The 20,541-nt window shown below is 61.4% G+C and overlaps 2 protein-coding genes and 1 long non-coding RNA gene across 12 annotated transcripts in view; 1 reads left to right on the forward strand and 2 right to left on the reverse strand.

Annotated features, from left to right (window-relative positions):
- Positions 1-1,150: 1,150 nt before the first annotated feature.
- Positions 1,151-4,783, reverse strand: LOC109443518 (death domain-containing membrane protein NRADD-like). 5 transcript variants are annotated; one of them, XM_074312477.2, is made up of 6 exons: positions 4,404-4,783; positions 3,837-3,921; positions 3,010-3,090; positions 2,126-2,318; positions 1,871-2,007; positions 1,151-1,772 (listed from the first exon to the last, which is right to left on the reverse strand). In XM_074312477.2, exons 2-6 carry the CDS (start codon positions 3,853-3,855, stop codon positions 1,453-1,455), a joined length of 750 nt encoding a protein of 249 aa, XP_074168578.1. In that variant the 5' UTR covers positions 3,856-3,921; positions 4,404-4,783; the 3' UTR covers positions 1,151-1,452. The 5 variants fall into 5 exon arrangements, with proteins under 5 accessions (XP_074168578.1, XP_019579572.2, XP_074168579.1 ...); XM_019724013.3 differs by lacking the exon at positions 3,837-3,921; XM_074312478.2 differs by lacking the exon at positions 3,837-3,921 and having other exon boundaries at positions 3,010-3,212.
- Positions 4,784-4,924: 141 nt separating this feature from the next.
- Positions 4,925-20,541, reverse strand: part of NBEAL2 (neurobeachin like 2) — a 28,446-nt gene continuing 12,829 nt past the window's right edge. For 4 of the 6 annotated variants that reach the window (XM_074312469.2, XM_074312471.2, XM_074312472.2 and 1 more), the window contains 44 exons: positions 20,217-20,300; positions 19,690-19,788; positions 18,598-19,199; positions 18,383-18,515; positions 18,183-18,302; positions 17,663-17,984; positions 17,358-17,440; positions 17,155-17,247; positions 16,778-16,952; positions 16,517-16,650; positions 16,028-16,187; positions 15,717-15,819; positions 15,402-15,555; positions 15,154-15,312; positions 14,784-14,943; positions 14,536-14,621; positions 13,853-14,365; positions 13,205-13,383; positions 12,952-13,111; positions 12,596-12,733; positions 12,154-12,513; positions 11,921-12,070; positions 11,642-11,799; positions 11,397-11,521; positions 11,176-11,311; positions 10,557-10,717; positions 10,151-10,467; positions 9,952-10,047; positions 9,469-9,593; positions 9,243-9,383; positions 8,934-9,064; positions 8,729-8,838; positions 8,508-8,625; positions 8,312-8,409; positions 8,125-8,241; positions 7,457-7,537; positions 7,273-7,370; positions 6,959-7,131; positions 6,776-6,870; positions 6,410-6,523; positions 6,155-6,313; positions 5,930-6,078; positions 5,471-5,606; positions 4,925-5,391 (listed from right to left, as the gene is read on the reverse strand). In XM_074312469.2, the coding sequence (XP_074168570.2) occupies positions 5,290-5,391; positions 5,471-5,606; positions 5,930-6,078; positions 6,155-6,313; positions 6,410-6,523; positions 6,776-6,870; positions 6,959-7,131; positions 7,273-7,370; positions 7,457-7,537; positions 8,125-8,241; positions 8,312-8,409; positions 8,508-8,625; positions 8,729-8,838; positions 8,934-9,064; positions 9,243-9,383; positions 9,469-9,593; positions 9,952-10,047; positions 10,151-10,467; positions 10,557-10,717; positions 11,176-11,311; positions 11,397-11,521; positions 11,642-11,799; positions 11,921-12,070; positions 12,154-12,513; positions 12,596-12,733; positions 12,952-13,111; positions 13,205-13,383; positions 13,853-14,365; positions 14,536-14,621; positions 14,784-14,943; positions 15,154-15,312; positions 15,402-15,555; positions 15,717-15,819; positions 16,028-16,187; positions 16,517-16,650; positions 16,778-16,952; positions 17,155-17,247; positions 17,358-17,440; positions 17,663-17,984; positions 18,183-18,302; positions 18,383-18,515; positions 18,598-19,199; positions 19,690-19,788; positions 20,217-20,300 (7,107 nt within the window). In that variant the 3' untranslated portion in view covers positions 4,925-5,289. Of the gene's footprint in view, positions 5,392-5,470; positions 5,607-5,929; positions 6,079-6,154; positions 6,314-6,409; positions 6,524-6,775; positions 6,871-6,958; positions 7,132-7,272; positions 7,371-7,456; positions 7,538-8,124; positions 8,242-8,311; positions 8,410-8,507; positions 8,626-8,728; positions 8,839-8,933; positions 9,065-9,228; positions 9,384-9,468; positions 9,594-9,951; positions 10,048-10,150; positions 10,468-10,556; positions 10,718-11,175; positions 11,312-11,396; positions 11,522-11,641; positions 11,800-11,920; positions 12,071-12,153; positions 12,514-12,595; positions 12,734-12,951; positions 13,112-13,204; positions 13,384-13,852; positions 14,366-14,535; positions 14,622-14,783; positions 14,944-15,153; positions 15,313-15,401; positions 15,556-15,716; positions 15,820-16,027; positions 16,188-16,516; positions 16,651-16,777; positions 16,953-17,154; positions 17,248-17,357; positions 17,441-17,662; positions 17,985-18,182; positions 18,303-18,382; positions 18,516-18,597; positions 19,200-19,689; positions 19,789-20,216; positions 20,301-20,541 lie in introns of those variants that run through there. The other 2 variants (XM_074312470.2, XR_012489579.2) reach the window with 2 other exon arrangements.
- Positions 13,210-20,228, forward strand: LOC148758210 (uncharacterized). Its single transcript, XR_016021258.1, has 4 exons — positions 13,210-13,348; positions 14,720-14,909; positions 19,570-19,755; positions 20,018-20,228. It is a non-coding gene; the product is annotated as an uncharacterized LOC148758210 (long non-coding RNA).

Below are 20,541 nucleotides of genomic sequence, written 5' to 3' on the forward strand. Positions count from 1 at the left end.
CAGGCTCAAATCCCCTCAGCAGTGACAAGGGTTGCCAGTGAATTGAGAACCTGTTCATACCACCTGATGCAGGATTTCACGTCATTGCCATGCCAACCCTCACAGCGCTGTGGCCGACTGTCCCCAGCTTTGGTCTGATTCTAGTCGACTGAATGCTGAGCCTTTCTTGCTTTCTCTCCCCAGTTATTACTGCCAAGGGTCATCTCAGAATGAAGGTTAACTTTCAGCCTGCCCTTCCTTAGCTTAAGGAAAGATTCACAGAGCTAAGCAGGCTTGGTGAGCTGTGTCTGAGGAATAGCAGCAGCGGTCTGATGAGTGGTCCTCACAGAGCAGCCAACCCATCACATCTCAGCCAGCCAGGGGACAGGATGTATCCTGGGCCTCCTGGCCCATGACTGGATCCCACATCTGAGTTTGGGGGTGGATGCCAGGACGGTAGCACTGTTCCTTCCGAGGCCGGGCCTGTATGCTGTAGCAGCCCTCTCCGCAGGCACAGGAAGCAGCAGCCTGCCTGCCTCTCCCTTCAGCGTGGGCATATGCATGGGGTGCAGGTGGCTTGGTAAACTGCCCTGTCCTCAACTGCCCCTCAGGTGGTGTGATGACCAGCTGCCCTTGACTTGTATAGAAATCATATAAGTGGTGATGGAAGCATGTTTGACCCCCCCTCCCCTAAATCTGGAGAATGGGCCCTGGAAGGAGGGCCCTTCCTTCCTTTACTCATCTAGAGGACCAGAGGCCCTTGGTAACCAGCTTCCCAGGACCAGTGCCTCCTGCCTCCAGCCGCCCCTCGATGCTGGTCACAGCACCAGTCAGGAAAATGGTCTCAAACTTAAAGCCCATCAGTGCCAACCTGGGAGTCTTAGAAGGTGGGTGTGCCTACTGAACGTGCCCTTCTCGTTACTGTTCTCCAGCTAAGGAAGCTCAAGTTCAGAAAGGGAAATAGCTTCCTGACACGATCCAGCCAGTGAGTGGCAGAGGCAGGACGTGCGCGCCACCCTGTGCCTGCCGAGCTCATGTGTCTCCTACGGGGCACACTGCTTGCCAGCTCAGGTGCTCCACCCACCCCCCAGGGACCCCGTCCTTTTTCCGGGCTTCTGCTTCAGCCACCCAACTGACTCACAGGCCCAAGGCGCCAGATAGAGCCAGCACAATAATGCAAAGTTACTTTTAATACGGAATACAAAAGTGGAAAAACCAGTCGAGGTAAAGTAAGAGGAGGTGGAGTGGGGCAGGCCTACTCCTTACTGCCAACTCCTCCACTTCCTGGTCCCTGTCTTGGAAGAAGGTAGGGTGAGGGGAGGTGAGTGGTGGCTGGACCTTATGTGTCCCCCCAGAACAGAGCAGGCTGAGGCCACCAATGCCAGGGAGCCCATGAAGGGAAGGCACGTGAGACGGGCATGGCTCGGAAGCGCAGAGCAGGTTCCCTGAGAGGCCGGGCTGTGGAGGCAACGCTCACACCACAGCGCAGCCCTCAGCCGGGAGGCCCAGGACCCGGACCACGTCTTCCCGGCCCATGGCAGCCAGGGCATGCTCTAGCACCCTGAGGGTAGCACCACTGCCTTCTTGGACAGCCCAGTCCCTCAGCAGGGTGTAGGCCGGCAGCTGGGCCCGGGCCATGGTCTCCACAGCCTCAGCCTGGTAGCCTAGGCGGCCCGCCAGGCCCTGCCAGCCCTTGTCAGGTTCTCCTGACACTTCCAGGAGACACTCCACTTCCTCTTGCTGCTGCCGAGGGAGATGAAGGTAAAGCCGGCAGCCAAGCTCAGGATGTGGCCCTAGGGTGGGAGATGGGAGGGGCAAATGAGGGTCAGATGGGCTGGGTGGTGAGGCAGAGCTAGGTCTAAAGGACTGTAGATCGGGGAAAGGGACTCACCCTGGCTGGGGGCACAGGACTCCAGACCGCTAGGAGAGTCCCGGAAGACGCTGCCATCTCCATGCATCTGATCCAGGGCCCCCAGTTCTGCAGTCCGAGCTTTGGCCAGCTGCTGTCGTTGTTGATGAGAGCGCCAGCTGTAGGGGAGCAGGGGGGACCTGCCAATATGCTCCAACCCTCACTGAGACAGAGAGGGAGGTGGCTGGCAGTCCAGGCGGGGAGGGAGTGCTACAGGGCAGTGTCCAGGCCACCTACCACTTGAAGGCCACGTAGGCAAGCAGACCGAGGACCACGGTGGCCAGCAGAGCACAGTAGACAGGGATGATGCTGCTGCCCGAGGCCCCTGGAGGCTCAGGGGGAAACGGGGAGGAGGTATTGGGGGCCAGGGCTCCCACTGCCCCTATCCATGCTCCTTCCCTGTCCCTGTCCTGCCCCCTCCAGGTCTTATCTGTGGAAGAAAGGGAAGACAGGGTCAAGGGCAAGGAATCAAGGCTAGAGTCCCTGGGCAGCCTCACCTAGACTTTGCTGTCAACAGGTTTGAAACAATCAAGAGTCTCTACTATGTAGAGTCAAAAGCTCGTACCACGGATCGAGCGCTGACTGGCCAGTTTTCCCACCCTCATCTCCCACAGCCTCCCCTGTGCTCACCGATCTTGGACACCCCGCCCTTCCCAGAGGTATCCTCCCAGGCTTCCAGACGTCCGTTCTTGCTGTTCTACCTTCTCCTTCTGACAAACCAGCAGGATTCTCCTATTCTGGGAAGCTTCCTTGATCTCTCCCAGTCTCTGCCTTTTCTGGTTCCTGTTGCACCTCCTCTGTCTACTATGATGCTGAACTGTGTGTCCTGTGTCCCCCACCCAGTCTGGACTGTGAGAGCACATTGGTTCACATTGGTCCCCATGGGGGCCTCTGTGCACAGGAGACCTTGTAAATTTTTACAAAATAAAGCTGAACTGGAAGGCAAGTAAATAAATGCTGCTGCTTACTTTTGCCTGGAGACCAGCGGTCCCCACAATCCAGTGAAGGCAGGGCCCAAGGGACAGGAACCCCAGAGCCTGTGACTAGACTTGTGTGTGACCTACCCCTGAGGTACCTCCCATCCTACCTGGTGCCCAGAGTCTGAATCAAGAGGTGCTTACCCTCGTGGATCGTGCCTTCCCTGTGGCTGGAGTTGTGAAGCATCGCTCTGCCGGCTGGTAGTGTTCCCAGGGGCTGCACCTCTTGGAGAGGGGTTGGAGTATCATGGGCAGTGCCCAGGCTAGGGAGCTGGGAGACCTCTCAGTCCAGAAGGGGTTGTGTGCAGGGACATGGGAGGAAGCCTCAGGCCTGATGTCGGGGGTCCCTTGGGGTAGAGAAGGGAGTCCCTTCTATCCTAGCTCACTCCATCCTGATTCACTGCAGGGCTGGGTTCCCACGCCCGCCATTCACCAATCTGGACCAGTTTCCTCCAGTGTCAGATACACAGGATGATAGAGCTGGCCAAGCTCGAGGATCCAGGATGCAGCTCAGGAGGGAGGAAGGCAGATTGGTAAACCCTGAGTCCAGGGATGGCATGGAATGACCAGGGAGATGCCCAGCCCCATCTCAGCCAGAGCCAGGCCGAGACTTACTGGCTGGTGGGAGTCTCCTCCAGACTTCTCAGCATGAGCCCAGGAACCCAACACCCTAAGCCTCCAAGGCAGGACTCCCTGGAGTGACTATGCTCTCACTCCTTCCTCCAGGGTCAGCGTCTAGCCCTCACCTCCAGCCCAGAGGCTGGATGGCAGGGTACCTTAGTGGGTTCAGCAAGGGCAGAGGGCATATGGGCCCAGAGACCAGAAACCTGAAGGACAGTTCTACTCAGTCCCAGGACCCATCTGGACCTAAAGGGCCAATCCTGCTGGAACCCACTTCTTGAGGCCTGGGGAGGAGAGGCCCAGGTCTGGGCTGAGGAGGGATCTTGCCTGAAAAGGAATGGAGAAGAGACCTGGGGGAAGGCCATCCATCACTCCGCATCCGGCCTGGTTCACCCCAGGAACTCCAAACTCACTTCCTTGCACAAGGGTGTTTGCCTGTTTATGGCAAAATGCACAGTGGGAAAGTGGGTCTGGGACAGAGGCTGCGGTGGCCCTTGCCACGTGTCAGGTGTGTACATTTGTGTCACTCACCACATGAGGGGCTCATGGTTGGCTGGTGAGCCTGTGACCAGCGTGCGCAGAGACAGCCAGGCCTTGTGTATCCCTGACCCACCTCGAGCTGCGGGATTGGAGCGTCTACCGCCCCCACGCCAAACACACCCGTCTTCAGGCCCACAAAATACCCACACACAGCGCAACACCCCGCACGCCCACGCGACTGTGGTGGCTTCCCCCACACAACCCAACACGGGCGCCGCACCGCTACAGAAACACCGGCAGGATCGCGGGTCTCGCTCGAGGTAGGGGACAGAGAGGTTGCCCTCGGCTCCCTCCGTCCAGAAAGACCCGAGGCTGTGTCCCCAACCCGCTCCTGACCTGCGGCGGCCGCCCCTTCACGGGTCCCAAGATCCGCTCACCCTGGTGGAAGGGGCCTCTGAGCCTCGGGACTAGCCTTGGGCTGGCCGGGAAGACTGCGTGGAATCCCCGGGGGAGGCTAGGTTGTGGCCCGCCCGAGACGAGAACAGTGGCGCCGGGCGGGACTTTGAGGGGGTGAGGAAGGCGGTCCCAGGAGCCCAGCGGCCCGGGCCACGGCTCCAGGGGCCCAAGGGGGTGGGGCTGGCTGGAGGGGCGCGGCCGCGGCGGTCTCGCCCCGCCCCGCGCAGGAACGCGCAGGCGCGCCCACACGTAGCCGGCCGCGGATGGCGGGAACGTGTGAACGGTGTGTGGGGGTGATTCCGCGGAAGACTGAGGGCGCAAAGAGCACGAGCCGGGAGAACGACGAGCAGGGCCCTGAGGGACAGGGACGGTGCTGCTGGGGAAGCTGACGCCACGCGGAGGGCACGAGTCGCCCTGCAGGGCTCAGGGAAAAGCGAGCCCGGACGGTGACTAGAGCAGGCTGAGACGCCACGCGCGCCCGCGCACATGGAGACAGAGCAGCTACAAAACTAGGCCAGGTTTATTGCCGAGAATGGGAGAGAGGGGCCCGCCTTAGGGATTAAGGCCACAGCCCGGTCCCCGTGTTCTGCCGGGACAGGGGTCTTGGGAGGCTGTGTTCCCTGTGCCAGGTTGTGCAAAAAGTGCTGTGCGGCCGCGGAGGCCAGTGCTGGGACTCCGGGCGGCCCCTCTGCCGGCGAGGGGCGGGACTTCCTGGAGTGACACCGCTCACCAATCCCTGAGCTGGACGGGTGTGGGACTCCGCCCACCCCCAGAGTGCGGACCGCGCGCTTCGTGGACTCCTGGGCGGCTCCTCCCGAGGCCGAGCCCGCTGGGAGCGGAGCCTGTGCAGTGGGGCGGGGCCGACTGTCAGCGAGCCTCTGCAGGTTTGTACTCTGTCTCCCCGGAGGACACCTGCGAGATGCGCCGTGAGGACCGCCACAGCTTCCGCGCGAACTGGCTGCTGCGCACCTGGTAGGAGGAGCAGGGTGGGTTAGCTAGGACCGTAGCTCTCTGCCTCATTCGAGACTCGCCCTGCCCTTATCCTCACCTCAGAGGGCTGCCCCGCGCCCACCACGATAAGCTTGCCGTCCTCCAGGCCCACCAGCACGTGGCTGTGCTCCTTGGTCACAGCCACGCTGCGGATGGGCACCTTCATGGGCAGGGGAGGCGCGGCCGGGAGCAGGCTGGAGGTAGAGAAGAGATACATGAACTCGCAACTGCAAGACAGCTTTGCCTCCGGCAGAAGGAGGTCTCTCCGTTCTCCCATGTACCCTGTCACCCTCTCATTTGAAGGATGGCTCAGTTGAAACCCTGATACATGAAGGAATCTCCCACAAGTGTGTGGCAAGATCTCCCCATTGGGGGATGAGGAGACAGGTGACAGGCCTTGCAGATCGTGCCCACAAACATGCAAAGAGGGTGTGGGTCCATGGGGTGCACCTCCTAGTATCCTCTGCCAATGACCACTACCCTGGGGGACCATGAACCCATAAATAGTGGGGCTCACTTGTTCAGGTGGAGGATGTGCAGGGCACACTGGGCTGTGCCCAGCAGAACAAAGCCCTCTGTCACTGCCAGGGCTGTGGGCTGCTCTACCAGGGGCAGTGACGTCCGCAACTTCCCATTTACTGAGTACAAGTGCAAGGCGTAGGTGACCTGAAAGAAGCCACAGGTGTCAGCAAGGACAGAATCCCAACCACCCGTCTCTTGACTGGGCGCCCCTTTCCCATACCTGAGCCCCCAGACGTTCCCGAGTCGAGCTCTGGACCACAATCTGGCCCTCAGACCCCAGCGCCAGGTGGGAAACAGGTCCAGGCAACATGGCCCCCGGGGGCCGTAGTGCTGCCACAAACTGGCCACGACGTACAGTGTGGATGATCACAGTTCCATCCTGCAGGAAGGCAACTTAGGGTGCTGGGCAGGGGTCTCTGGGCTCCAGAGGCAGTGCCCAGCAAACGGCCTCCCCTGGGCACAGGCATACACACACCTCAGATCCAGACACAGCCATGTCGAGTTCAGTGCTGATGGCCACACAGCTCACTGCAGCCTCGTGCCCGTATAGGACCTGCACAGGCTTTGATGCCAGCCCCGAGAGACCTCCCTATGGGAAGCAAAGGCTGGCTCAGGACTGGGCACATCCCATTACCCTGGCCCGACTGAGAAGGCTAAGGCTCAGGAAAGTGAAGGCCTTGTGCCACGCCAGAGCTGGAGCTGGAGGGTTGTGGAGCCCCAGACTTGTTCATAGTAGTGAGGGGAGGGGAAGAGAGAAGAGCAGGACTGGAGGCCTGCTAAGGGGCAGGTGAGCTACAGGGCAGGACTATGGAGGCCCCACGAAGCTGTCCGCCGGGCACACCTGCTGCAGGAGCCGCCACACCATGCACGTGGTGTCCCGGGAGCCTGAGATGAGGTAGATGCCACAGGTGTCCAGTGCAAGGCAGGTCACTATGTCTGCGAGGGGAGAGGAGGGTACAACTAGAACAGAGTGCTCACACCCTCCTTGGCTACCTGCACCACCCCCAGCTCCAAGGCTGCTCACCCAGGTGGCGGCTGAGCTGGCTCAACAGCTTGCCCCGGGGGAGCGCAGTCACTCGCAGGCTCCCATCCCAGTGGCCACCACTGAACAGCAGCTTTCCATCGGGGTCCACTGCCAGGGCTTGCCCACTCACGCCACTGCCTGGTACCCATGGACCACTCAGCAGTCGCTGCATCCTGACCCAGTGGGGGATGACAAGTGAGGCCAGGCCACATAGGAGACCCAGGCCCTCAGACACCTTGGCCAGACCCAGCAGCTGGCCAGCATTCTGACTGGGTGGGGAGATGCCCACCCCTGCCCACAGCCCTCTGTCCTACTTGGTGGAATCTTTGATGAACCTGAAGTAGTTGCTTATGTTACGGTCATAGGGCAACCAGCCGTGGGTGCCCAGCAGCCCATTGGCACTCACAGTCACCTGCGGGCAAGAGGGGGTAGAGGTAGGTTTGGGGTAGAGTCCAAGACGGGGTGGAGCTAGGGTGGGGTCCTGCCCAGTACACTTACCAACAGGTCTTGGGTCATGAAGGAGTGGAGTTGCCGGTGGGGAACCAGGGCCAGCACCAGGGGCACGCCATCACTGATGACCTGTGCAGAGAGACAGTGCAGGGCTGGCTGTGCCCAAGCAGCCAGCGGGGCCCCCACTACTCTACCTGCTCCCTGGGGCACCACCCCTTCCTCTGCCCTCAGGCCCCCGGGATCAGGCTAGGTGTCATAGAGACCAAGGTCCCTCTGAGAAAGGTGTGAGAGACCAGGGGGTCTTCCGGAGGGCGTCAGAAAGTGAGGGAGAAGTGGGTATGGGCAAGGAAGATCCTTCTAGAGTCTCAAGCTTGGTCCCCCTACTCCATTATTCCATGTTCCCCAGGAAGAGAGGAGAGCCTAAAAAAGTCAGGCCTGAGGGCATTCTGGGACGTAGGCAGGAAGGTGAGGGAGTATCCAAGGCCAGATGCGCTCCCTTCTGGTCTAAGGCTTTCAGAGATGGCTAGGTGAGTTGACACCTTGTCCTGGCCCTTGTGAAGAAGCCACAGTTTCATACTCCTCTCATTGTATTCCTTTTCTAAGATGTCAATATCACTGACCTCGATCTAGGTTTTCTCTCTGCCCCAAGAGGTTAGTAAGGACAGTGGGGTTAAACCCATTTCACAGGGTAGGAAGTCAAGGCCCTGCCTCCTCACCTCTGCGAAGAAGGCTTTGAGCTGGTCCAGGTGCTGGAAGATGCTAGGTGAGTTAGTGTCCAGACGTGCAAGGCGCTGGGCTGCTTCCTCAGCAGAGAGCCGGGCTGGATGTGGCTCCTGTGGGTAAGTGGCTGGTCAGCACCGCGGCATGCTCACTCCTGACCCCCTGCCTCCAAGCTGGCCTTACCTTCAGCAGCTGACAGGGGGTCTGCCCAAAGTTGCTGATAATGCCCTCCAGAGCCTTCCGTTCCCGCTCATCTGCCACATGGTCCAGGTCCACAGCACCTGGGCACGCAGGGGAGCAGTCAGGACTCCCTGGGTGTCCTGCATTCACCCCTCCTCATCTGTGCCCAGCCCCCACTTGAGCCCAGGTCGCTCCCCACCCTCATAGGTGCAGTAATAGAAGACATTGAGGGCCTCCTCCGCAGCCGGGCCCCGCTGCTTGTAGCCAAAGATGAGGTCGATCCACTCATGCAGGTGGGCAGACACGTACTCTGACTCCTGGGGGTGGGGAGGGGCAGTCAGCTTAGGGGTGGAGGGCTGACCCCCCACCCCCATGCTCAGCCCTGACTGCCCGCCTGTCTGTCTGCGCTCGTCTCCTCACCAGAGCCTGGCGGTGCTGCTGGATGAAGTCCTCAGGAGAGCTGGCCCATGGGGGCAGCACCACGTCGCCCACCTTCTCATTGGTCAGCTGGAGGCAGCCCAGGTCAAAGCCTGGCACAGAGGACTGGGTCAGCTGTCTCACTGTGCCATCTTCACCTGCTCCCTGGCCACCCCTGGCCCATCTCCAGCCTCATGCCAGCTCCTACCGTTCTGGTTCTCCAGGAAGTCGGGGAAGTAGAAGAACTCTGGGATGAGCTCCTTCACATCAGCCAGGCTCTCCAGGCGTGCCTGCCAGGCTGCTGCCACCGAATGGAACTGCCGGTCAGAGCAGTCAAAGCTGGGGGAGGGGCACAGGCCAAAGTGAGGTGGGGAGAATGGGGACAGGGAGGGAGGTGTGGCTGGAGGAAAGGACAGAGCCACAGGGCCCAGGATGCCTGAAGGACCTGTCGCCCTCATCTGCTGCCCCCCCTCACCACCACCACACTGCCATCTGCCCACCACCTCCTGGGCCGCACCGGCCACTCTGCAGCTGGACGTGGAGGGAGGTGAAGGGCTCCATGCGGATGAGGTAATGCATCACGCCTGCTGCGTTGGAATAGTGGGTGCCATAGTGGAACTTGTCAATGGTGCCCGCTGGGTCCTCAAAGCTCTCATACCTGGAGCCGCAATTAGGGGGGAGTGAGCAGAAGCCCGCCCTTCGCCCATCCCAGCCCCCTCACCCGGCCTTGCCCACATGCTCACTTCTCCCTCACGAGCTGAGCATGCTTGGGGTTCACCACACCGATGGGCTTGGACAGGTCCCGGAAGACAGCCGGGTTGCTGAGATCCAAGGTTGGGGACACATAGTCCTGTAGGACCCAGGGGAACTGGCCGCCCACCCGGGCAGGAGCTGCATGAGGGTCCTGATGGTCTACCTGCCCACCCTGCCCTGCCCTCACCCTCGGGAAGATGGGTACAGCCCACAGGTAGGAACACACCACTTAAAGGGGCTGTAGGGGAGCAGGACAGACTCTTTAGGACAAGATTCCCCTTCAGGGAAAACAGGCCAGGAGGGGAAGAGAGTGGGCCTGAGGGGGTGCGGAGTGGCAGGAGGCAAAGGCCAGGTCTTGGGCAGCACGGACCTGGGACCAAGCTCAGAGCTTGGCCCCCATCAGTGCCTACACTTGGGTGAACCAGGGCTGGCCGACCAGAGGGGCGGGTTGGAGGTGCGGAGCGGGCTCTTACCACAGGGTACTGAGATAGGTCGTTGTAGGTCCGCCCTGCAATGGTGTTGAGTTGCATCAAGTACTCGAAGTTGGATATCTCACGCTGTACCCATTTCTGGGGGACGGGCAGGCAAGAGGTGAGTTAGCTGAGGTGTCCAGTACTCCTCCCAACCGCAGGGTCCCAACCTCACCAGCCCCTCACACTCCAGGGCTCTCACCTGGGTAAGGCCTGAGGCGCGCAGCATCTCCTGGGGGGAGCGGCTGCTTAGGTAACCTTGGGTAGGGGGTCGCAGGCGCAGGAGCCACTTGTACACCTGGTTCCGTATCTGGGTGTGGGGTGGGATGGGGCAGGGTTGGGGCCTGGGGACTTGGCAAGGAGATGAGGCTGCAGTCCCGCCCACCTTGCATGGGAAGTTGAGGAAATAGTTGGCCTGATCAATGAAGAAGAGCTCAAGTGCTGAACGACGCAGGTTGAAACGCCGTAGGTGAACCTCGCGCAGCTGGGCCAACGGGCGCCGGAAGTCATGGCCAATGCCTGTGGGGAGGGACAGCAGGTGCAGGAATCCCTCAGCCTGGCCCCACCAGACCACAGCAACCCCCTGCTGTCCCTCCATCAGAATGTACCCTCCTCAGTTTCCACGCGCTCAGTGCTACAATCGTAGAAGTAGATGTGCTGTGTGGTGAGCTCCAGCAGCCCTGGGACCACAGCCACCACTGTCACCAGTTGGCATTCAGCTGACAGAACCAGCTTCTCATGCTGCTCATCCAGTTCTGCTGCCTCCATCCTGGGGGTCAACACCCACTTCAGGCTCTAGGCTGTGGGACCCCCATCCCGACAAGCCCAAGGACAACACTCTCCATGTGCCATCAAGTCATGGGGTACATACACTCATGCCTCCCAGAGGAGGAGGAGCTGCCCAGGGTCCAGGCTGGCCCCAGTTCCCACCCCAAAACCTGGGTCTCTGAGTGTCTTGAGGACACCACCTCATGTCCCTGGCTTCCCCTCATTCAGCCCCTGCCCACTCCCATGGACCCCCATCCTATTCTGGTTGTTTCTCAGTCCTGCTCTGGGGTGCCTAGCCATGAAAGCAACTATCTATTCTGTTAGACACCTCTCCCCAATACCTCGTCTAACTTCGGACAGTCCCTTCAGGGCAGTTAGCCCTGCAGCAGAAGAGGGAATGGACTTGGGTCAATCCTCTAGCAGGAATGCACACCCAGAGCAGACCCATGGCCCACTCACAGGGTCTCCAGTGAAGCCAGCTCCTCCTCGCCCAGCTGGTCTTCCTGCAGCTCCTCGTGCATCGTGCTGACTTTGGCCTCTTTAGTCACTGCTAGAGGCAGCGAGGCCTCCTCGGTGGGTGTCAAGGGGGCCTCACCTGCAATGGACCCAACGCTGCTCAGCCAGAGCTAGGGAGGACAGCCTACGAAGTTGGATAGACCCAGCTCAGCACACCCGCTCACCCAGGTTGTCCCGTAGGGCGCTGGCTTCCAGGTGAGAGTTGAAGTGATGGTTGGGCACCAGCTTCAGACGCATGCGCGAGTATGTCTCAACGCTGGACATCTTCCACCGGGGAGTGGGCAGGTCCCTGCAGATGCATCCCAGGTGATTCTTCCCAGGCCTAACCCCAAAGGGAGTCCGGTACTCCAGGTCCTCCCTCCCTCCCTCCCTCCTTTCCAAGCCCCGCCCCCACCCCAGCCCCACCCACCTCAGGGCCCAGGGCCCACAGGGGCTGGAGAGCTGACGCCACAGTGCCCCCCAGTGCAGCAGGACAGTGGAATGCTGCGTGGTCTGCTGCTTCAGCGCTGCCGCATAGCGCTGCCCTTCCAGGCGCGCCCGCCGCTGCACAGGTTCCAGGACCAACTCCTGGTGGGTGGGGTTTGGAGGAATGGGTGAGTCCAGCTGGCTGCTTCCTGTCCTGGCCCATCAGGGGTCCTCTGGGCGCATGTGTGAAGCAGCTCCTGGACCCTCACCCCAGGCCACACACCTGGAAGGCCTGACGACTCTGTGCCCTCTCCTTCTGGCGCCGCTGCCCACTGCTCATGAGCGTGTCGTAGCAGGAGTTCCAGAAGCCTGACATGAGGTCGTGGCTCTTAGCGTAGGTGTCCATTTCGAACTGTGACATGGTGGGCTGCACCTGGAGGATTGGCAGGGAGAGACCAGTGCTCATTGTTGGCCCCCAGCCCCCACTTCTCTGCCCATGCCCCCACCTCTAGGTACCTGCTTGTCGATGAAGTGGCGCCATTCAGGTGTGGCACAAAAGGCCTGGAAGTCCTCGAAGAAGGTGGGGCTGCCATTGGTGGGCGGGAGGGAAGGCAGCCCCCACTGAAGCCCCAGTGGCCCGTAGGCACGGTCCAGCAGCGTGCGCACCAGGGGCACGAGCCACGAGCAGCGCTCCACAGTTGCAGCAGCTGTCGTTGGCGGCTCCTGGTCCTCGGTGGCCGTCTGGTAGGGGGTGGTGTTCAGCACCCGCGCCAGCGCCGCCTCCAGCTTGGAGAGCACATAGCAGGCCTCCTCCCGGCGCATGGGCACTACAGTCTGCAGCAATGCATGCAGCCTCACGTAGGCCTGGGAGTGCAGCTGGGGGCACAAGGGACGTGTAGGTGGCACCCAGCCGCTCCCTACACCTGCCACGCTCCTCCTCCCACCCCCACCACATTACCTGTGGGTCCTCCAGTAGGATGTAGCCAAGCACGAGGTGCAGGCCTATCTGTGCCATCTCTCGGAGACCTGCTGTGCCGTTGGCCAGGTGTGGCCAGGCTCCCAGGCGATCAAGCAGGCTGCACACACCTTCAAAGAGCTGCCACACAACACATTCCCCGGGAACCATCACCAGATAGATAAAGCCAGGAGCCCATGGAGAGGGAGCAAAGTAAGGTTTAGGCCAGAGGCCAGGTTGGCTTTGTACATACAAAGTCATGCCCACAGACACGCGTGCCAACACACCCAGGACTGCACATGTGTACTCATCCTCCCCAGACCACACGCCTGCAGGCTCACATCCCTCTGAGCTGTCACCTTCTCGCTCCACAGTTCCTGGTTGCCATGGCCCTCAGAGCACAGGAAGTCCTGCAGCAGGCGCAGCAGCCAAAGCACCTGCTGGGTGAAGCCGGCCAGGACCCCAGCGGGGGCCTCTTTGATGTCACTCAGGGCTGACTCCAGCATCATCTCCAGGAGGCTGGGGTGGGTGAGGAACTCAGGTGTCTACCTGACCGCCTGCCTTACCGGAAGGCTTCCTGGAGGCCCCCACGCTCCTGAAATGCCTCCTCACCTGCGCTTGATGCAGTCTGGTGGGCGCACAAGTGTGGCTGAGGCCCCCAGCTGGGTGAGCACCGAGAAGACCTGGCCACGTTCCCGCCAGGCGGCCTCGTCACTGCCTTCCACGCCCCGCCATGTCACCAAGAACAGCACGTTGGTGAGCAGGTTGCACAGCTCCTCCTCAGGGGTTTGCTGTGGGCATAGATGGGGGGTACGGGGTGTGGGTGACCCCACACTGCAGGGACAGCTCAGCACCCCTTGTCCACCATCAGTAGGAACAAGAGGAAGTAGAGCATTCAGCCAGCAGATGGCCTGGCCTGGCTCCCAGGGAGAATCCTGGGGTTTCAGTGACTCCTAAGACGAGATCAGGTGGTTCACAAAATTACCCCACAATCCTGAAAGGCCTCAAGAACTGTCCTGGAATTCTCTGGAAGAATAGAAGCAGAGGCCTATCCCCAAATCCAGAAGCACCAGGCAGGACCCTGAGAGCTGTGCTGTCCACGGGCCCTGTAAGTCTCTGCCCTCTTCTGGGACCTCACTGGCAGCTGCAGCCCTGATGACAGACAGGGCTACACCTATAGCAAGACTACAATGCCCGCCCTGTGTCCCAGAGGTGTCCGTCCTTAGTGCCACGCAGTGGCAGAGGGTGGGTCTGCCTCACCTGAGGGTTGCTGGTATTAGAAGTGTCGTCCCCACTGATGGTGGGCTCCGGAAGGCTGCCGTCCTCCAGCACATTGGAGAGACTGGAACTGAGGCGGCCATGAGCAGCAGGGAAGGGCCGGGGCCCATCCAGCGGGGACGGTGTGCCAGGCTGGCTAGCCGGAGTAAGAGTCCCACTGCTGCTGCCACCACCAGCAGTGTTGCCAGAACCCACGCTGGCCCGTTCCAGGCCCAGGTCAAAGGGTGCACAGAACGGGGAGAGAGCTTGGTAAAAGGCATCAGGGTCGGGGCAGGGGGCATCTGAGGGCAGGAAGACGTCCGAAGATTCAGGTGACTCAGTGGCTGGCTTGGATAAGGCTGGTTCTGGGGAGGCGGGCAGCTCTGGGGAAAACCGCAGAGGACTGCTGGCCGTCGCAGCCTCCAGCACATACAGCCGGGTCAGCACATCCTGCCAGCCGGCCTGTCGGGCCAGCAGCCGCACTATGTCAGGCTGTCCATAGATGAGATGGAAGAGCTGCCGGGCCAGGGCACAGCAAGTAAGGGACTCGTCCAAGAGATCTGCCCCCAGACCCTCCTCCTGGGGCTTTTGCAGGGGAGGCTCCCAGAGACCCTTCACCACTGACAGGCAAAGTGAGTCCTTGGGATAGACGCTCCCCTGCCAAAGCTTTCACCTCCCACACTCACCTGGCGACAGATGTCCAGGCGGACGCTGAGATCGGCCTGCAGGGACAGCTGCACCACAGCCATCAGGTCTGAGAGGTTCAGGGAATCTGGGAGGATGAACAGAGGCCTGAGGGCTTGACCCCAGTAGGGGCTGTGCTACCCTGCTGTCCCAGCCCTCTACCCACACCTCCCATCGTCCCACCAGCCCTGTTTCCGGATCCATGTCATCCCTCCACCTGGCCTGCCTTTTGGCTCCAACCAGACTGTACCTGTCCCCAGGAACAGCTTGTAGAGGCCCTGACAGAGCTGGAGGGAAACTGCCCCCTCTGGCAGGCAGGCGACAAGACCCTGGAGACCACACTCTCGCAGCCGGAGCCGCTGGCGGCTCCGTTCAGGTAAGCGCTCATTCTGCCGTAGTCTGCGCAGGATCTGTGTGTGCAAGTGGGGTGTGTGTGGGGAGGGTGTCATCACAGGGAAGAAGTTACTATAGGAGGGGAAGTCACCACACAGGTGTGCACTTCTAAGAAAGGTCTGCAAAAGCAGCTTCCTCTGCCAGCCCAAGGCCTGCTGCTCCTCCCAGGGCCTCAGGCAGGGGCCATAGAAAGAATGGGATGGGGGGGGGGGGGCTGCTGGGTGTACCTTGCAGACTCGGTCGGACACCAGGGGCAGTGACCTTGGCCGCACCAGCAGTGCCAGCAGCACCTCCAGGTTCCCCGGCTCCAGGAGGAAAACAGCCAGAGACTCCTGTGCTGGTGAGCCCTGTAGCAGTGCCAGCAGCAGGTCCAGGGCGCCCGCCACCTGGGGATACAAAGACTCACTGGGCCGGGTGTCCCCACGTGGCCCACACTGCACCCCTCACATAAGCCTGTCACCAACCTCCAGCCTACCTGGCCATCGTCACCCGCGGCTGCCAGAAAGCTCAGCAGAACCTGCATGTCATCAGTAGGGGAGCTCCGCACCAGGAACTCCCGAGCCAGGCCCAGGAGTGAAGTCTGCACCGTGCGCAGGTCGTCAGCCGCTAGGGGGCGCTCCCGCTGTGGGCTGGGCAGGTCCCAGCAGGCAAACGCACCCAGGGCCAGGAGAAAGCACAGGCAAGGGGGGTAGAGAACAGGAAGAGTGGGCAGGTGAACGGGGGGACTGAACCGTCCTGTCCCCGAGGCCAAGGGGTCAGCCCTCTGGCCATCTGCCCCCTCCAGCCTCACCTGTAGTGGGTGCGCAGGGCATCCAGGATGAACTGGACCCCATACTTCTTCCGTAGCTTCTGTCTGTGCTCACGGACTATGCTGGACATGTACTGGATGTGGCCTGAGTGGGCAGCAGAAGGCTCAGGCCACCAGGCTGAGCTGGGCCCCTTCCGATCCTCCTGCCAGACACCCCCAGGGGAGGGTCATGTTCCCCTTGGACGCCCCCAGACAAATATGTCCCCTCAGATCACCCAGAGAAGAGTTATAACTTAGAACCTCCACCACCACCTTGACTGGAGGCTTCCCTTCACCCAAGTCCCCGCACCTACCAAGGCGCACAGCAAAGTCGCTGAAGGTCCAGAGATGAAAGTTGAAGAGCAAATGCTGGTAGAGCAGGTAGAGGAGGGGCCCACTGCCCTCAGCTGCCAACTGCTCCATCAGCAGCTGGGCAGACATGAGCACATTCATGTCCATGGCCCAGCTGGGGACCTGGGGTGGGAGGAGCGGGGCTGAGATGTCAGGCCCTGTCTGCCCACTGTCGAGCCTCCCAGCTGCCACCCTGCCCCGCATAGGCAGACACAAGCGTCCTGCCTGCTCAGATCCCCTTGATGGCTCCCTCCTATCTCTGAATGCAAGCTCCCCAACCTCCTTTGAGGTCCCCTGTCCCAGCCTGTGCTGGGACTTCCCCCTGACCCTCGCAGCCAAACCCTGCCACTCATGCCACCTCTCCCAGGAGCCTGTCCCTGACTGATGGCATCAGCTTTCCCGTCGTGGTCCACCCACCCAGTCCCTTTGGTCAGCTGCCCCACAGGCCCCACCTTGCGCAGGAGAGCCCCGATGATGGCAGGCCCCTGGCACTGCACCAGGCTCTCCTGGTTCACAGGGTGGCCCTGCAGGAAGTTCCGCAGCATCAGCAGAAAGGCAGCCACTGCGTTCCTCTCCATTCGCTCCTCTGCCGGCCACCAGGAAGGGGACAAATGTGTGTCAAGGGCCTGCCAGTGGCCACAGACACTTGAGGCACTCCAGCCCCCCATCACCCACGATTTTCTCCACACAACCCAGGTACCAGGGACACTTACCTGAGGACTTACCCAGTGGGAGAAGCAGGCCCTGGGTGTTGCGGCCAGAGGTCAGTTCAGGTCCCACAAGGTCGTATGTTTCAGCTGGACCTGCCTCGGCCTCTTGGGGCTGTGTAGCCACTCGCTCCAGCAGGGGCAGCAGGGCACCCATGCCTCCCACACAATTCACCACATCCTGAGGGGTAGGGAGGGGTCTGGCTGTGAGAAGGCAGCTCCCAGCCGTTTCCTGACCCATTCCACCCCAGCACACCCTCCAGGCTGAGAACCAGGGTCCAGTGTCCTAAAGCCTTTCCAGGGCACAGTGCCACTCCCCAGCCCGCCCTGTGCACGCATGTGCCCATGCTTCCTGCACACACCGCCCACATGTGCACACACACCTTCACGTCCCAGGTCTCCACCCTGTAGCCCGTCAGGCGGCCATCCAGCCCGTGGCCAGGGGACAGGTCCAGGCAGATGTTGTTCTTACAGGCCTGCGGGAAGGGTGTGAGCAGACAGCAGGGGTCAGTTGGAGGAGGGGGCAGCAGACAGTGTGGGAGCCAGGGGGAGGTAGGAAGGTTGAGCCAGCTGCCTCCCCCAATACCTGAGGTGAGTAATGGAGGAGCAGCTTGGTGTCAAGCTCATGCAGTTCACCCTCAGGCTTGAAGGGCGCTGTCTCATTGGGCCCTGGGGGGGTGAGCAGGGGGTTTCAGACCGGGCTGGGCCTTGGGCCAAACCCCATCCAGAGCCCGCCTCTTCTCTGCCTGATCAGAGGACCTCCCCCGCCACAGGGATGCCTTCTCCCCTCAGACCTCTAGTTTCTGGACTGGGCACTTTATAAGTCCCCACACCCAGCTCTGGGACACGGGGTGGGTGGGCTGGGGCAGGGCAGGGGGATGGGCCACATACCCAAGGTGTATAGGACCTGCAAGGACGCCTCTTGCAGGGCTTCATGGAAGATGGCCACGGCGCCCAGCTCACCCTCTAGGGACGTGGGGCTACCCCACCGAGTGTCCTGTGTGCCTGCAAGGGTGGAGCTGATGCTGCCCTCCTGCAGGGGGGCCACCAGCCCGGACCCCCAGTCCAGCCCTGTGGTGGCTGGAACTGATTGGGAGCGGATGAGAGAGGGGTGAGTGTGAGCCAGGGCAGCGGGGGCTGGTGGCGCAGGCGGCCCCGTGGTGGTGGTCGTCGTGCGGTGCCCAGCGGAGCCGATACAGCAAGAGGAGAAAGGCTGTGGGGCCAGGGTTGGGAGAGTGGTCAGGTCACAGCAAGGCCTGGGGTTCCACTGCATCCGGTTCCACAGTGACCCCTACAGCTGCAGTCCTTAGAGGCTGAAGTCTGAGGCCTGTTGGGGCCTAGGGGCCCTAGACCCCTCCCTGTCCACGTCCCCCCAGTTACCCAAGGCCTCCCCAAACCCTGCCCTGCACACCTCACTGAGGGATGGGCAGCGAAGGGGTGCTGTCTTGATCAGATGACCATCTTTGTAGACAGAGACCAGGTTCTGGCCGAAAAGCAGACGTCCGGGCACATGGACGATGGCCACACAGTGCTAGAATAGAAGCCACGTCAGGCTGGAGGTTGGGGTTTGGGGCCCTGTCCACCCCCTGGGCCATGAGGACGGAGGCTCACCCAGGCAGAGTCAGCAAAGGACACTTCAGGCAAGCTCATGGTCAAGTAATCCTTCCGGGTGCACACTGCCACCACCAGCGTCCCGGCCGCCGTGAAGAAGGCCTCAAACCCTGAGCCACTGCTGGAGAAGAAGCTGGGGGCAGGCCAAGCCAGTTACGCCTGCTGCTTCTCCTGCTCCCTCTGGCACTCTGCCCTGGTCCCTGGCAGTCACCCACCTGTACAGCTGCTTCCGCTGGAGTGGCCGGGAGGGACCCAGGGCAGGCCCTGCAGCCGTGGGGTGCAGACAGAGCCAGGCATGGAAAGTGAAGCCAGTTCCTGGCCATCGCTGCACAGAGGGGACCATAATACCCGCCATGCTGAGTGTGAGGTCAAAGTAGCGTAGGGCTCGTGCAGGGCCCTGGTGCCGAGCCATGCCTGATAACGCACGAATGATGGCACCAGCGTGTCGGGCATTCCCAGCCTCAGCTCCACCCGGCCCTGAGTCCAGCCCTGGTGGGGGGTGAAGCAGGCGACGAAGCTCCAAAGGCCTTAGTGACACACGGCCCAATGCTTGCAGCAGCGCCAGTAGCTGCTCCTGGCAGCGGGCCCCCAGGGCTTCCCCCACGCTAAGTGTCTCCAACAGGCAGTCTACAAGACCAGCCTGCACACACGTGGCACGGCTGGCAGGGCAGCTGTCGCAGAGCCACCAGAGGCGTTGTGCTAGGAAGAGCCGTAGCTCAGCCGTGGGCAGTGCCGGCAGCCACCGCATCAGCACCAGCACCGGCTGCTCGTTGCGGATTGGTGGTGGCGGACATATGCTGTGGTCACCCTCCACGGCCTGCGGGTGTAGAGAATGTGATAGTTCCCAGGCAACCAGCATGGGACAAGCCAACAGTGGCACTTCCTGTGTCAGTTTACTTGTCTATGACATGGGAAGGCAATGGGTGCTCACCCCCTAACTCCCCCATCCTGCTCCCAGGTTGTGTCTGAGGCTCAGGAGAGTCAGAGGTGCAAGGACAACCATCAGTACCAGTAACAGCCCTTCAGCCCTGTTAACCCCCAGCCTTGGCTTTCGCTCTGGGTTGGCCCAGACCCCAACTGTGTGTCAGCAGGAGAATCCTGGGGCTTGCGAACGTGCAGCAGCTTCCAGGCCCCATGCAACCAGGAATCCTCACCCCAGGGACACTGACACACGTGTTTGGCCACAGGTCACAGTATGTACTGGCCACAGTCAACACAGTCCCCCAAGGTGGAGAGCTGGCCTTCCGTGGTGCCCCTGACTCAGTCCTGGCTGCCCTTGGGACGTTGACACAAGCCCTTGCCCTCACCATGTTGAGCAGCTCTTGCAACAGCCGATGTGTGGGGGGACCGTGGCTCTGCAGAATCTCATGCAGGTGAGGGTAGCCGATGCGCTCTTTAAACACCTCCTGTGCAGGGTTGTGTGGGGAGGTCATGAGCATGGATATGGGCCCAGGGCAAACTCACACCCCACGGAAACCCTGGAGGAGGCAGCCGCTTTCGGGGCCCCCTCACCAGGCTCTGCCCCTGGGTCACCGTGCTGATGGGTAGAGGGCTGTGCAGGGACGCAGGGGGTATGGATCCATCTCAGAAGGCTGCAGATGGTGGTTACCCCACAAATGTCCTTCCCCCATCCAGCTCTGACCCAGGATATCCAGCTCCCAGGACCGACTGGTGACCATGCCCGCCCAGAGGCCTGAGCTGCACCCCAGAGGGCACGATGGCTACCTCCCCAGCTCACCGGCTCCAACAGCCACCAGCCAGGCCAGTTACGGGGCATGTGGTTAACCTCACCCCCACTGCACCCCCCACTGCAGGCAGACTGCAGCGCCCTCACCTTGGCCGACGGGGAGCCACTCATGATGCAGGTCAACACTCTGACCACGTGCACGGCAATGGCGTCTGTGTCCTGGTCCAGTACCTTGGGGTGGGAGGAGCAGTCAGGAGAAGCAGGAGCCAGGGCATCGCAGCTGGCAGCGCCCTGCAGCAAAGGGGTGTAGGGCCAGGGGCAGGTGCCCCAAGGCAGGTAGCTGTGCTGGCTTGGGGCCCTAGGAGTGTGGCAACACTGTCTGGGCACCAGGCCCTCTACTCTTTGCCCAAACTGCTGTGCCCCTCACCCTGACCCTAGGTTCCTCTCTGACCAGCTTGGCAAGACCCACTCT

Source organism: Rhinolophus sinicus, chromosome 5 (assembly GCF_057876585.1).
Source record: "Rhinolophus sinicus isolate RSI-liver-muscle chromosome 5, RSI-T2T, whole genome shotgun sequence".
Taxonomy (NCBI): Eukaryota; Metazoa; Chordata; class Mammalia; order Chiroptera; family Rhinolophidae; genus Rhinolophus; species Rhinolophus sinicus.

Bases quoted from the DNA above. Each gene is read 5' to 3' on its own strand.
- LOC109443518 (XM_074312477.2), bottom strand. The intron at 2,319-3,009 runs GTAAGCACCTCT...TTTCTTCCACAG, and splicing joins GGAAGGCACGATCCACGAGG to ATAAGACCTGGAGGGGGCAG. The intron at 1,773-1,870 runs GTGAGTCCCTTT...CTCCCACCCTAG, and splicing joins GTCCTGTGCCCCCAGCCAGG to GGCCACATCCTGAGCTTGGC.